This window comes from Martes martes (genome assembly GCF_963455335.1).
Source record: "Martes martes genome assembly, chromosome: 16".
Lineage (NCBI taxonomy): Eukaryota > Metazoa > Chordata > Mammalia > Carnivora > Mustelidae > Martes > Martes martes.
In genome coordinates, this window is record NC_137904.1 from 2,176,847 (window position 1) to 2,189,616 (window position 12,770).

At 59.0% G+C, this 12,770-nt stretch overlaps 2 protein-coding genes across 4 annotated transcripts; both read left to right on the top strand.

Moving 5' to 3' along the window:
- Window positions 1-324: 324 nt before the first annotated feature.
- Window positions 325-3,512, top strand: KCTD11 (potassium channel tetramerization domain containing 11). The gene is made up of 2 exons (XM_080825680.1): window positions 325-2,757; window positions 3,363-3,512. Exon 1 carries the CDS (start codon window positions 1,108-1,110, stop codon window positions 1,804-1,806), a length of 699 nt encoding a protein of 232 aa, XP_080681806.1. The 5' UTR covers window positions 325-1,107; the 3' UTR covers window positions 1,807-2,757; window positions 3,363-3,512.
- TMEM95 (transmembrane protein 95) lies at window positions 3,344-5,276 on the top strand (the record flags this gene model as incomplete). Of its 3 annotated transcripts, XM_080825681.1 has the most annotated exons (7): window positions 3,344-3,512; window positions 3,676-3,732; window positions 3,926-4,006; window positions 4,107-4,127; window positions 4,288-4,368; window positions 4,496-4,583; window positions 4,715-5,276. In XM_080825681.1, 7 exons carry the CDS (start codon window positions 3,344-3,346, stop codon window positions 4,833-4,835), a joined length of 618 nt encoding a protein of 205 aa, XP_080681807.1. In that variant the 3' UTR covers window positions 4,836-5,276. The 3 variants fall into 3 exon arrangements, with proteins under 3 accessions (XP_080681807.1, XP_080681808.1, XP_080681809.1); XM_080825682.1 differs by lacking the exon at window positions 4,288-4,368; XM_080825683.1 differs by lacking the exons at window positions 4,107-4,127; window positions 4,288-4,368.
- Window positions 5,277-12,770: the final 7,494 nt, after the last annotated feature.

The following is a 12,770-nucleotide window of genomic DNA, read 5'->3' on the forward strand; positions in this document are numbered from 1 at the left end:
CGGACACCGCCCCCAAACCCGGGACGGCCGGGCCTCGGGCCACGCGCCGGGCCGCAGACGTGAGGTCGGGCACACCTGGGGACCCGCGGGGCGGTCGCGGCCACATCCGGAGCGACGCACCTGAGTCACCCTCGGGCCCCCACCCCCGCCCGCAAGCGCCCGCCAGCGCCCGCCCTGCCCGTCCGCCCCGTCTCTCCGGTTCCTGACTCTCGGCTCCCGCCTCCACCCGGGCCGCGCGCGAGCCCCGCGGGGGCGGGGGGCGGGGCGCCAGGGAGGCGGGGCTGTCTCTTAAAGGGCCCCGGCCGCTGCCCTTAGGCCACTTCCTGGGGGCGGAGAGGACTGCGGCGGCTGCGGCGACACTCGGGGAGGCGGCGGCGCTCGGGTCGCGAGACTCCCGGCTGCTCCCATCAGAGTCCTCCGGTGGTCCCGGCTCGCGCTGAGCGCGCATCCCCGGCCCCCGGCCGCTAGGGAGGCACCTCCGCGGCCGCTCCCGTCAGCCCCGCCTCGGCCTCCCGAGACCCGCGCCGGAGCCGAGCCAGGCCAGGCCTGCGACGGGCTCCCGGGGCCCTGCGTGCACTCGCCCGCGGAGACGGCGATCTGCCCGAGAACTCGGAAGCTGGGTCCTTCCGAGGGTCGGCCCGTGCTCGCCACCGTCACCTGCTGGTTGGATTCCGGAAACTCGCTGTCTGAAGCCCTCAGAGCCCAGCTGCTGACCCTCCGCCCAGAATCGAATGCGTCTGGACCGAAGTCTCCCTTCCCTCTCTGGCTTCCGCGCTGTTCAAGCGTTCTCTCAAGCTTTCGGCCGTGTCTGTGCCCGGAAACCGTCTCCCCCACTACCAAGGTAGCTGGGGTGAACCCCAGATCTTACCGCCTTGTGCTCCAACCTGTGCATCCAACCCTGAGACAGTCTGAACTTGGTGACCCAGTTCTGCCCACACCCAGGGAGTTCCGCCTTTTCTTCTCTTTCGGTGTCTCCTGTACTCCCCCAAAATTTCGCCTCCTCCTGTGCCCTCTTCGCCCCCCTCTTTTGGGGGCCCTGTGACCCTGAATGTGGGGGGCACACTCTATTCCACCACTTTGGAGACCCTGACTCGCTTCCCAGACTCCATGCTGGGGGCCATGTTTAGGGCGGGCACCCCCATACCTCCCAACCTCAACCCCCAGGGAGGCGGCCACTACTTCATCGACAGAGATGGCAAGGCCTTCCGGCACATCCTCAATTTCCTGCGGCTGGGCCGCCTGGACCTGCCCCGCGGGTACGGGGAGACAGCCCTTCTCAGGGCAGAGGCCGACTTCTACCAGATCCAGCCCCTCCTGGATGCCCTGCGGGACCTGGAGGCCTCTCGGGGGACCCCTGTACCCACAGCCGCCCTGCTCCACGCAGATGTAGATGCCAGCCCCCGCCTGGTGCATTTCTCCGCGCGCCGGGGCCCGCACCACTACGAGCTGAGCTCTGTGCAGGTGGATACCTTCCGAGCCAACATCTTCTGCACGGACTCCGAGTGCCTGGGGGCCATGCGGGCCCGATTTGGGGTGGCCAGTGAGGGCAGGGCAGAGGGAGGCCCGCACTTTCGTCTGGAGTGGGCGCCCTGTCCCGCAGAACTCCCGGAGGCGGAGTATAGGAGACTGGGTCTGCAGCCTCTATGGACTGGGGGGCCCGGAGAGCTACGGGAGGTGGTGGGCGCACCCGGCTTCCTGGAGGAGGTGCTGCGGGTAGCTCTGGAGCACGGTTTCCGTCTAGACTCCGTCTTCCCTGACCCCGAAGACCTGCTCAACTCGCGATCTCTGCGCTTTGTGCGGCACTGAGCCCGCCGCCGCCCTCCCGTCCGGCCAGGGAGGGGGAGAGGGTGGACAGCAAAGGGAACGAAGACCCCCCTGAAGCCTCTTAGCTCTGCCTCCGGAGCCGTGAGAGTCAGGGCTCTCGCTGCACCTGACTGGAGCCCAGGTGTGGGCAGCAGCTCCCAAGTCTGAGCACGCTGAGGGCTCACAACCACAGGGAGGGTCTGGACTGGTGCTCATTCTGGGATGGGTGGGGAAGGTTCCCAGGCTTGTTCCTGACGGAGACTGGCGGCCTCTAGCGTCTCCTTCGTGGAGCTCGGTATTCAAGGTTCTAGAAAAGTCGGGACACCTCTCTGCCCAGGCTCAGCCTAGCAAGACCCTGGAGGGACACTGAAGTGTGGGAGAAGGACTTCGGATAGGTGTAATGTGGTCTCCTGGACCGTGGCTTCTCCTGCTGCAGAATGGGCCTGCTCTGGCCTGACCAAAGAGAGGCCAGAACACTCTAGAATATGGGAAGGGGGATTTTTTGCTGTGTTTCAGGTCACCTACGAAGGGAGACAGAAAGGCTACACCCTACCCTAGGTCGGCATAGGGAACTGGGGAGAATACCCATACTCTAGACACCCAAGTGTTTTCCAGCGCCCCATATTGTTGGAGCCGGCCGCAGGGATGAGGACGGCATCTGCTCGGGTCCTGGGCTTGCTTCGTTCACGTGCTCACGTGTGCCAGCCAGTGTGTCTGATCCACGTGTGGGTCTCGGCCATCCGGGCTCCTGTCTGCGTTGCCAGAGATGGTATCCATGGGCTCTGCGTGCCCAGGCCGGTTTGGGGTTGCCCGGCAACTCTTTCGAGTAAATTGAGAGTGAGGAGTTTCATCAGAAGGGGTGGGGGAGCTGTGCACACGCATGTGTGCTCGCATCACCACGTAGGCAGGACAGGCCGGTGGAGGCCTGAGCCACTAGGATCTTCCGGGTGGAAGGTAAGAGAAGTCCCTGGGCCCAGCCAGGCCTAGGAGGCCCGTGTAGAACTCTCTGTTGCTAAGGCAACTATGGGCACGTTGCTAGGAGATGGCTGGGAAGGCCCAGGCTGCCCAGAGCAGAGGGGAGATGAACAGAAGAGGTGGGGAGAGTGGGGGGAGGACAGGGGAAGGGGTGGGGTTTCGGGTTCCCCCACGAACGGGAGACTCACGCACAGCTTCTTCACCGGGGGAGTCACTCGCTCATTATTTATCGCCGGTCATGATTTACAAGAAGAAAAATAAAATTGCTTTGTGGAACCTCAAACTTGTCAAGACTGCTGAGGGCCAGGTTGGGGGGCGCTGTGCCCTTCGCCGCAGAAGCCCTGCTTTCTCCGCCCTGGTCTTCTGGTCCTCAGTTCCTTGGGCCCCACCTTTGCCCCAGCCAGAGATGGAACAGGGGGACCATTCCAGAATGTTCTAGAATCCCCCACTGTTCTGGAACACACTCCAATCTCCAGGCAAAGAGTTGGAACTAGGATCATAGCATTCAGAGGCCTTCGTGGCCTCAGTGGGGCGGGCACCCGTCTGCCACTCGCCAGCAGGCCTCATGTGGATGCTGGCCTTAGGTGGAGTTTTCCTGGCGACCGCCCAGGCCTGTGTCCTCTGCCACCTCCCAGACCGTGACTTGGCCGGCCGCCTGGCTAAACTCTGCAGCCGCGTAGAGGCTCGGTGGAAGGACTGTAGGGCTTCCTGGAGCTTCCCTGCCTTTGCCTTAGGTAAGTTCAGACATCCAGGGACAGGGGCCACCACACCCACAGTGGCGCAGCCTGTGGCTTCCCAGCCGGGCCCCTCAGTTGCCCCCTCAGACCACAGGCCTCTCTGGACACTCTGGCCTCTCCCCGCGCGGAGAGAATCACAGGTCCCCGCCCGACTCCACAGATGAGACGTCCATGAACAATGTCATAGAGAAGACTCACAGAGTCCTGAGGGTCATGGGTGAGGCCAAGGGGCAACGCACGACCCAGGGGCTTGGAGGGGCAGCCGCGAGGGGGCGGGGAGGCAGGGGCAAGGCGGCCAGATGGAGCCAGGAAGGTGTGATCCGCCGTCGGGAAGGTGCTGCTTGGGAAGGGTGGAGGTGAGCCCGCCCTGGCAAGGCGCCGGGAGACACCGCTGCCCTCCGTCTCTCCAGAGATCAAAGGGTCTCTCTCCTCCCTCCCTCTGTATCGCCATTGGCTGCAGAACACCAAGCTCCCCGCCTACACCAGGGAAGGTACGGATGCCGCCAGGGAGGGGGGCGCCCGGGCGCTGGCGGAGGGGGGGCGTGGCCGAGCGGCTCCCCTCCCCCCACCCCTCCTTGTCTCTGCTTTCAGCTCTCTGCGCGCCTGCCTGCCGTGAGTAGAAAAGGAAAGCGTAGTGAGGACGCGGGCATCTGGGGTGCCCGAGAAGAGCCTGGCGGTTGCGGCGGAGGCGGCGGGGGGGGGGCGGGGAGGGGCTCTGGGAGGCGGGGCCTGGGCTTCCCCCGCCCCAGCTCGTCCCCGCTGTGTCCTGCAGGGGGCAGCACCGTCGTCTACAACTGCTCCACCTGCCAGGAGCTCGACGTCTGCTGCTGGCCCCGAAAGCGCTGCCTCCCAGGTTCTGCCCCTCTGCCCGGCCTCCCCGGGCTCAGGTCTCTGAGCTGTCGCCCCCCCCCCCGCCCCGCCCACACCGCGACGGCTGGCGAGGTCGCCGGGCCTCTCACTGCTTCCTGGGTTCCCTGCAGGAAGTCACGACCTCTGGGAAGCCAGGGTTCTGCTCCTCGCTCTCCTGGTGTCTGCCTTCCTGCTGGGTGTTCTGAGCCTCATGGTGGAGTGAGTCGGGGGCGGGGTAAGGGCGGCAGGGGCCTCGGCACTTCTGAGCCCCCCGGGGACCTTCCCCCACCGTTCCTCCCCCGACTCCACCCTGCCCTGCCCATCCCAGGCCTCCCACTCTCTGCCCTCAGGTCCAGTTACTTGGAAGAGAAAGGGACGAGTGAAGGTTTCGACGGCCTCCCAGCCTCCGGTTCTAAAGACCACGAACCCACAACCTCCACTTCCCTCCAGGGGGATCAGCCAGCCCCTTAGTTCCAATCCGCGAGGTTCAGCCTTCCAGACCGGGAAGCCCAGACGTCCCCTTGATCCCAGTGTCACAGGGCCTCCCGGGACCCAGGCACCCAACTGGAAATCTCCTCCCCTCCAGCCCTCGACTCATCAGACAGGAGCAGCAGCCGCTGGTTCCAGGAAATTATCTACAGAAGGAAAGAATCCCCTCCTCGCCACCCCTCCCACGCGCCCTCCCGCCTGTTCTCGGAAAGCAGGGGCCGCCAGCCCCAGAAGCTCCTCCTGGCCCTCTTGTGACTGACTGGGAATCCGGGAATGAGTGTTTTGGAAAACTCCCTCCCTTTAGAGCTGAGACCACATCAGTCAGCCTGCTGGCCGGCTCTCCCTCCATTTAACATTGTGAAGCCGTGGCCTCCCACAGAGGCGTCCCTCCTGCCAAGGCCAAGTAAACCTGTTGTCAGATGGCCTCCACCCCTGCCTGGCCTCTGTCTGCAACTGGGGAGGGCAGAGGGGGACGGGGGACTCAGGGTGGCACAGTGGTTCTCGGCGGGGGTGGCGGTTTCCATCCCAAGAGACCTTTGGCGACATCTGGGGACGTTTTCGATAGGGGGATGTGCTCCTGGCATCCAGTGGGTGGAAGCCGGGGGTGCTGGGCCCCACAACGCACAGGGGAGTCCTCTCCAACAATTCTCCCGTCCCAGGACCTCAGTTGTGTGTGCTGGAGAAACCCTGGCATTGGCCCCCCAGCTGTCAGAAGGTTTCGGTTGGGTGGGTGGAAACCCTTTCTATGTTTCATCAAACATAGAAAGAGTTAGCCTGTCACCAGCCGCAAGTCTCAGTCTCAGGCCTGGAAGGGATCCCGGCCTGCACCTAGACCCGTGGTTTTCAAACTGGGTACCTGGAGGCTCCAGAGTAAAAGCTGTCATCCAGCCGCCCATTGCAATCATCTGGGCAGCTTCAAAAACTACCCGTCCTGGGGCGCCTGGGGGGTCAGTCATTTGGGTGTGACCTCCGGCTCAGGTCATGATCTCCGAGTCCTGGGATCGAGCCCCATGTTCGGCTCCCTGCTCAGGGGAAGCCGGCTTCTCCCTCTCCCTCTGCCCCTCCCCCTGGTTCATGCTCGCTCTCACTCTCTATCTCTCAAATAAATAAAATTAAAAAAAAAAAAAAACAAAACCAACAAAAACAACCCACCAGTTATCCGTCCCTGGGCCTCCTTATGCCCAGGAATGCTGGATTTAGTGGTGTCGAATGGGGCCTCGGTTCATCTTAGAGCTAGCCAAGGCTAGAACCCCTGTTTTGGGGTGCCCATGAAGCACACCCCATGGAGAGAGGAATGCCTACCTCTTCTAGGAAAGTACCTTCCATTTTATTTCACACATTCTAGTCCAATCTGTTATTTTACACCCAAAAAAAGAGAGACTCAGAGATCATATATCAAATTCCCACAACTTGGCCAAGATCATACAGCTGGTTCATCCATTCCTTTGACAGACGCCTAGTGAGTGCCCCAGCCGGGATGAGAAGCCACGGCCACCCAGGCCCCACGGCTTCCCTCTGGTCTGCGCCAGCTGCCTCGTACCCCCCCGACCCTGTACCCATTTTCCAGGCTCCACGTGTGGGAGTTGTCCTTGTTTTCACACTCAGCGCCCAGTGGGTCAACCGATTCTGCCCCTTTTTGGAGGACCTCTACCCTGTCTGTGCCCTCCTGTCCCGTGGCCCCAGCCCACTCTAGACCCCTCTGACTGCAGACTCCAGTCTCCCAAGGGTGCCATCTGACAGCCCACTCCCCTCTCCGCCGCCGCACCCTCCGTGGCCACACGGGTCTTCTCGAAGCGCCCCACTGCGGACGGCGTCCCGTCCAGCGTCAAAAGATGGCTCAGTACTCGGGCTTCATAGTCGGGCTTCATAGTCGGGGTTTCAGATCCTGGCTCTGCGTCTCACCGGACCTCGGGCAAGTTATTGTAACTTCTCCGTTCCTTGAAAGGCAAATCACATAGTTCATTGATTCGATGGCTTTTTCTGTTTTTATTCTGTTTACATTTTAACAGCTCCGCCATCGAAGACACGTCGTGGCATGATGTTCTATATCACCAGCGGTGATCTCTTCACTTCGGGGAACTCTTCCAGCGCTTGACCGTCATAGGATTACTGTGAGGTTCAGATAAGTTCAGGGATGATGCTTGGGACGGCGCCCAATACGTGCTGGGCCCTCGCTAAGCATTAGCCGTTGTGATCTCTTACTGAAGTCCTTCCCTAGCTCTTTCCTGCCTATGGAATATAGACCTGGCCGTTGACCCTGACATTCAAGGTTCCCCACGTCTTATGGGGTCCTCATCCCGGAGCTGACCAAACCCAGCTCTAAGTGGGATCTCTACCTGAATGCCCCACGAGCCTTTCGGAGTCTCCCAGTCCAAACCCACTTCCTTCCCAGACCCGCCCCCTCCTCTTTGGCGTCTCCCTCAAGGTTAACGGCAGCGCTAAGTGTCTGATGGACAGTCCCTGGCTCTCATGAGGGTGCGCGCTTCTCAGCTGTGAGTGATCCTCTGCAGTCTGGTCCCCACACATCCCTGGGGCTCTGTGTCTCCGCAGCTCTGCCCACCCCAGAGCCACACTGCACCACTAGTAGTTGCCCAAACCCTTTGTTTGCTCCCGGCTCCTTGCCTTTGCCTGGGCTCATCCGCATACCCCGATGCCCTTCTCTCTTGGCTCCGACGTCACCTCTTCCGAGAAGCCTGCTTGGAGCTCCTCAAGCAGAGCAGAGTGTCCCTTCCCTAGACGTCTCTCCTGTGGCACATGTTACATGAGGTTGGTGGTGTTTCCTTAGAAACCTTCCCTCTAGGGGCGCCTGGGTGGCTCAGTTGGTGAAGCGTCTGCCTTCGGGTCAGGGTCACGATCTTGGGGTCCGGGGGTCAAGTCCTGTGTTGGGCTCCTTGCTTGGCGGGGAGCCTGCTTCTCCTTCTCCCTCTGCCTGCTACTCCCCCTGCTTGTGCTTTCTTTCTGTGTCAAATAAATAAATAAAATTTTTTTTATTATTTTTTAAAAGATTTTATTTATTTATTTCACAGATAGAGATCACGAGTAGGCAGAGAGGCAGGCAGAGAGAGAGGGAGAAGCAGGCTCCCTGCTGAGCAGAGAGCCCGATGCGGGGCTCGATCCCAGGACCCTGGGATCATGACCTGAGCCGAAGGCAGAGGCTTTAACCCACTGAGCCACCCAGGCGCCCCAATAAAATATTTTTTAAAAAAAATCTTCCCTGAGCCCCTCATCCAAGAACAGAGGCCACTCAGGCTCTGGCAGTTTCAAACAACGGCCCCTAAATTCTTTGACACGTCTCCTGTGGACAGGCAGGGTCTGTGCACGCTTTCCTCTATCGCTGGCCCACCGAAAGTGCCAGGAGTGACACTGGGACACTTCCTGGGCCACGTCCTAAAGAAATTGGCGACCTCTGCCCTCTGTCTCCTGGAACATCCACTCAGAAACCCAGTCGCCATGCGGTGAGGAGCCCCGGCGACGTGGAGGGTCCATGCTGGGGTCAAAAGGCAGCATCGACTGTCCCCGTGGGAGGATAAGACAGCCCCCAGCTGTCAACTCACCTCCAGACCCAGTCGGGCAGAGAAAACCCATCCCCACCCTGTCCTGGTGGAACTCCAGATTCTCGGACCGCAGGAGCACGATCAGAGAGTTGACGCGTGCCTCCAGGCCTTACGGCTCGGCAGCAGATCGCTGGAACCGTGGGGCAGATCAAGGAGCCGAGGACCTGGCACCGACGGGCCCTGTGTTCACGACATAACTCGCTGTGCCCTTCCAGCTATGAGTCACCCGCCAGCCCCAGACTCTGTCTCCTCCCTGTAAAACGAACGTGAACGCTGGCCACCCCGGAGGGCGACGACGTGTCTGACGTGATTCCAAGCATTTCACGCTCTGTATTAGTCACCTACAGCTGCGTAACAAATTGTTCCAAAGCTTAATGGCCTAAAACAATAAACCTGATCTCAGAGTTTCTGCGGATCAGAAATTCGGGAGCAACTTTGCTGTGTGGTTCTGGCTTGCCGCTTCCCAGGACGGTGCTGTCCGGATGTCGGTCAGGGTCACGGAAATCCGAGGTTTGACCGGGGCAGGAGGATCATTTTCAAGCTGGCTCACTCGCATGCCTGGCAGGTTGGTGTTGGCTGTGGGCAAGAGGGCTCTGTCCCTCGGCGTGGGGAGCCTCTCCCTAGGACCGCTTGTGCCTCTTCATGACCCAGTGGCCGGACATCCCCAGAGGGAGGGGCTCGAGAGAGGAAGGCGGAAGCCACACCGTCTTGGATGGGCTCATCCTTTCTGCGCTATCCCTCCGATGCCCCAGATCGGCCCTGCTCCCCCGGGAGGGCGCTGTGTACGACGACATTAATCCGGATGGGGGGGTCGCTGGCCTCCACTCTGGTTGCCGCACACGTGGACACAGGAGCCAGAAACAGGAAGTAACTTGCTCAGAGTCACCGATGGCAAGCGACAGGGTCGAGACTCCAATGCCGGCGGTCAGACCCCGGGGGTGGGCTCTATGCTGTGCTCCTTGGTGACCTTAGAGGAATAGGGTGGATTTAGGGCACTTCCTACTTCGGAAAGCAAACCAGCAGGGACGTACAGCATGGTGGGCTGGCTGGTGACCCTAGCGAGGCAAATCCAAACTGGGAAGGGATGGGCCTTCAGGAGCCGGGGGATGGAGACAGGGTGATGGAACGGGAGGGTTTCACCCCAGGGTCTAGGAAGAGCCAGTCACGGGAGGCCAAACGGGGAGAGGGGCAGGGACAGGTTCACCGGGCAATGCTGGCGGGGCGGGGGGGGGGGTGGGTTCGGGCTCTCACATCAGCATCACTCCCAGCAAAGGAGCTCCTGATGTCAAAAAGTCTCCTTGGCTTCCCCCAACCCAGATGACGTCGTCTCACCCATTTGTTCATAAAAGGTTACTGAGCACCTACCCTGTGAGCCAGGCCCTGGACTGGGCAGGAGGGACAGAGCAACACCCAGACAAGATCGAGTCTTTTTCTGCCTGGAGCTTGGAATCGAGCAGCGGAGACAGACAAGTTACTGGCAAGGTCAGAACAGCAATGAGTGCGATAACGGGAAGCAGGGATCTCGGGGTTCAGGCCTCCTGCTCTTAGCCAGATAGGAACAGCCCCACAAAGGCCCAAAAGAGAGAGAGGGATTTTCCCCTGTTGAGAGGTTGGCATAGGTAAGATGGCAGGGGACAGGCCCGCGATCTCAGGGAGCAGAGCAGGAAGGGAGAGGCTGTGGGGGTGCTGATGCGGCTCCCAGTAGGAGAGGAGAGTTTTCCGCAGAAGGATGGGCCCTACCCCCACCCCCAACCCAAGGCAGTAGGTGGGGAAGATACCAGAGAGCCTCTTTGCTTATCCTTCTGGTTCCCTGCCTTCTGGGCAGAGACTTGGCCGGGGGTGTGCATGTGCTCATCTTTCTCGGATGCAGAGCCCGCGGGGCAGGGCCGGGGTTGGGGAAAGGCAGACCGAGTGGGACTGGTGCCCGACCCGGGCCTCCAGGCTTAGCAGGACGCCGCATCTCAGTTTAGAAGGGGTGCCCCCCGAGAGCGGTCAGGCAGCACTTCCCACACAGGTGGGGATGAGAGAAGCTTAACTGCAGAAGTAAGACGTGAAGAGCGAGAACGGGAGGAAAAAAGAGGCTTCTCATTCCCTGGGTTTTTTCCAAGCTAAAGGCAAAGGTGGGGCTGAGCCTCCGCGTCCGGTTTCCTGCTGGAAAAACGGTCTGGTTTCCTGCTGGAGCACAGGACCTAGGCCCAGAGTCCAGGCGGGGAGGCCCCCTATCTGCACCCCCGCTCCATCCCGTGGCCAAGGTCTCAGCAGGGCCAGCCTCTCTCCCCTGAGCCGGCGAGAACCTCTTCCCGGAGCTCCCCGTCCTTCCTCTCTCCCTTTTCCCCAGTTGCTTACGCAGCCGCCTGGTTCTCTCACTCCTCTCCTAAAACCGTCCAGCGGTTATCAGAGCCCTCAGCTAAGGCCCAAGCTCCTGACCGTGCTCTCCAAGGCCCTGTAGAGTGAACCCCACCAGGGAAGCGATCGTGTTTGCTTGTTCCCTAGAACCTGACACAGTGAGAGCTTGCAGAAGGACGACATGGTGCCTGACCTGGCTCCTGCCGGCCTCTCTGGCAGCAGCTGACTTCCTATATCCCCATGTCCTCCACACGTATGTGTTCAACTCCCGGAGGACCTCCGGTGCTCCCAGATCTGTGAAGACGCTGGGCATTTGGAGGAAAATCAGGTGTCACGCGTTCTTCCCCGAAGATTCCCCATGCGATTCCCACCAAGAACTCGGACAACACCAAAACGAGTCTCAAAAAACGTGTTGAGTCCAAGAAGCCCAACGCAATTACAGCCTGTGACTCCATCGATAAGAAGGCTGGGAGCAAGAAAAAGGGATCTATGGGGGTGCCCGGGTGGCTCAGTGGGTTAAGCCTCTGCCTTCAGAGGGTCATGATCTCAGGGGTCCTGGGATCGAGCCCCGCATCGGGCTCTCTGCTCAGCGGGGAGCCTGCTTCCTCCTCTCTCTGCCTGCTGCTCTGCCTACTTGTGATCTCTCTCTCTGTCAAATAAATAAATAAAATCTTTGGGAAAAAAAGTGATCTATGGGTTTTAGACATGAGAATGGTCACTGGAATTGACTAACAATGGACACAAGGCAAGTTTCCAGGATCGCTGGAATGTTCTGGGTCTTGATCAGCATCAATACACATGTACATCGGTTGAAATGCATTGAGCTGGGGCACCTGGAGGGCTCAGTCAGTTAGATGCCTGACTTCAGCTCAGGTCATGGTCTTGGGTCTTGGGACTGGGCCTTGCTTCAGGGCTACCTCCTCAGCAGGGTGTCCGCTTGTCCCTCTGCTTCTCCCCCTCCCCCTGCTCATGCACTCTCTCTCTCTCTCTTAAATAAATAAAAATCTTTTTTTTAAAGGTTTTATTCATTTATTTGACAAAGGGAGAGAGAGATCACAAGTAGGCAGAGAGACTGGCAGAGAGAGAGGAGGAAGCAGGCTCCCCGCCGAGCAGAGAGCCCAATGCGGGGCTCGATCTCAGGACCCCGAAGGCAGAGGCTCAACCCACTGAGCCACCCACGTGCCCCAATAAAAATCTTAAAAAAAAAAAAAAAAAGAAAGAAAGAAATGCATTGAGCTATACAGTTAAATCTGGGCATGTTCCTAAATGTGTTATATCTCAATAAAGTACTGTCAGCATACAAAGTTGCCAGTGTTTGTATCAATGACAAAAACCCCTCAGATTATGGATTGAACACCACATCAGACATAACCAAAGAGAGACTTGGTGAACTGGAAGACAGACCTAAGGAGATTACCTGGATGGCATCACAGTGACCCAAAGATCAAAAGATATAGAAGAGAGTTTAAACAACATGAGGGATGGAATGAAAAGATCTAGCATAATGCTAGTCAGAGTCCCCAAAGGGGAGAGCCAAAGAATGGAGGAAAAATAATGTTTGAGGTGATACTAGCTGAGAATTTTCCAAAACCGATGAAAGATATGAATTCATAGATACAGGAAATACAACACACTGATCAGAATGAGTAAAAAAGAATCTATACCTAGATATTTTTTAAACTTTTTAAACTTTTTATTTCTTTATTTGACAGAGATCACAAGTAGGCAGAGAGGCAGACAGAAAGAGAAGGGGAAGCAGGCTCCCGCTGAGCAGAGAGCCTGGTGCGGGGCTCGATCCCAGGACCCAGAGATCCTGACCTGAGCCGAAGGCAGAGGCTTTAACCCACTGAGCCACCCAGGCACCCCCATACCTAGATATTTTTTAATAGAACTACAAAATACCAATGATGTCTTAAAAGCAGGGAGAAAGGACAGAGGAATGACAGACTGACCAGACTTCTTCACAAACAATATGCACTGTACCTGTTACATGCCTACACTGTCCCAGATACTAAAA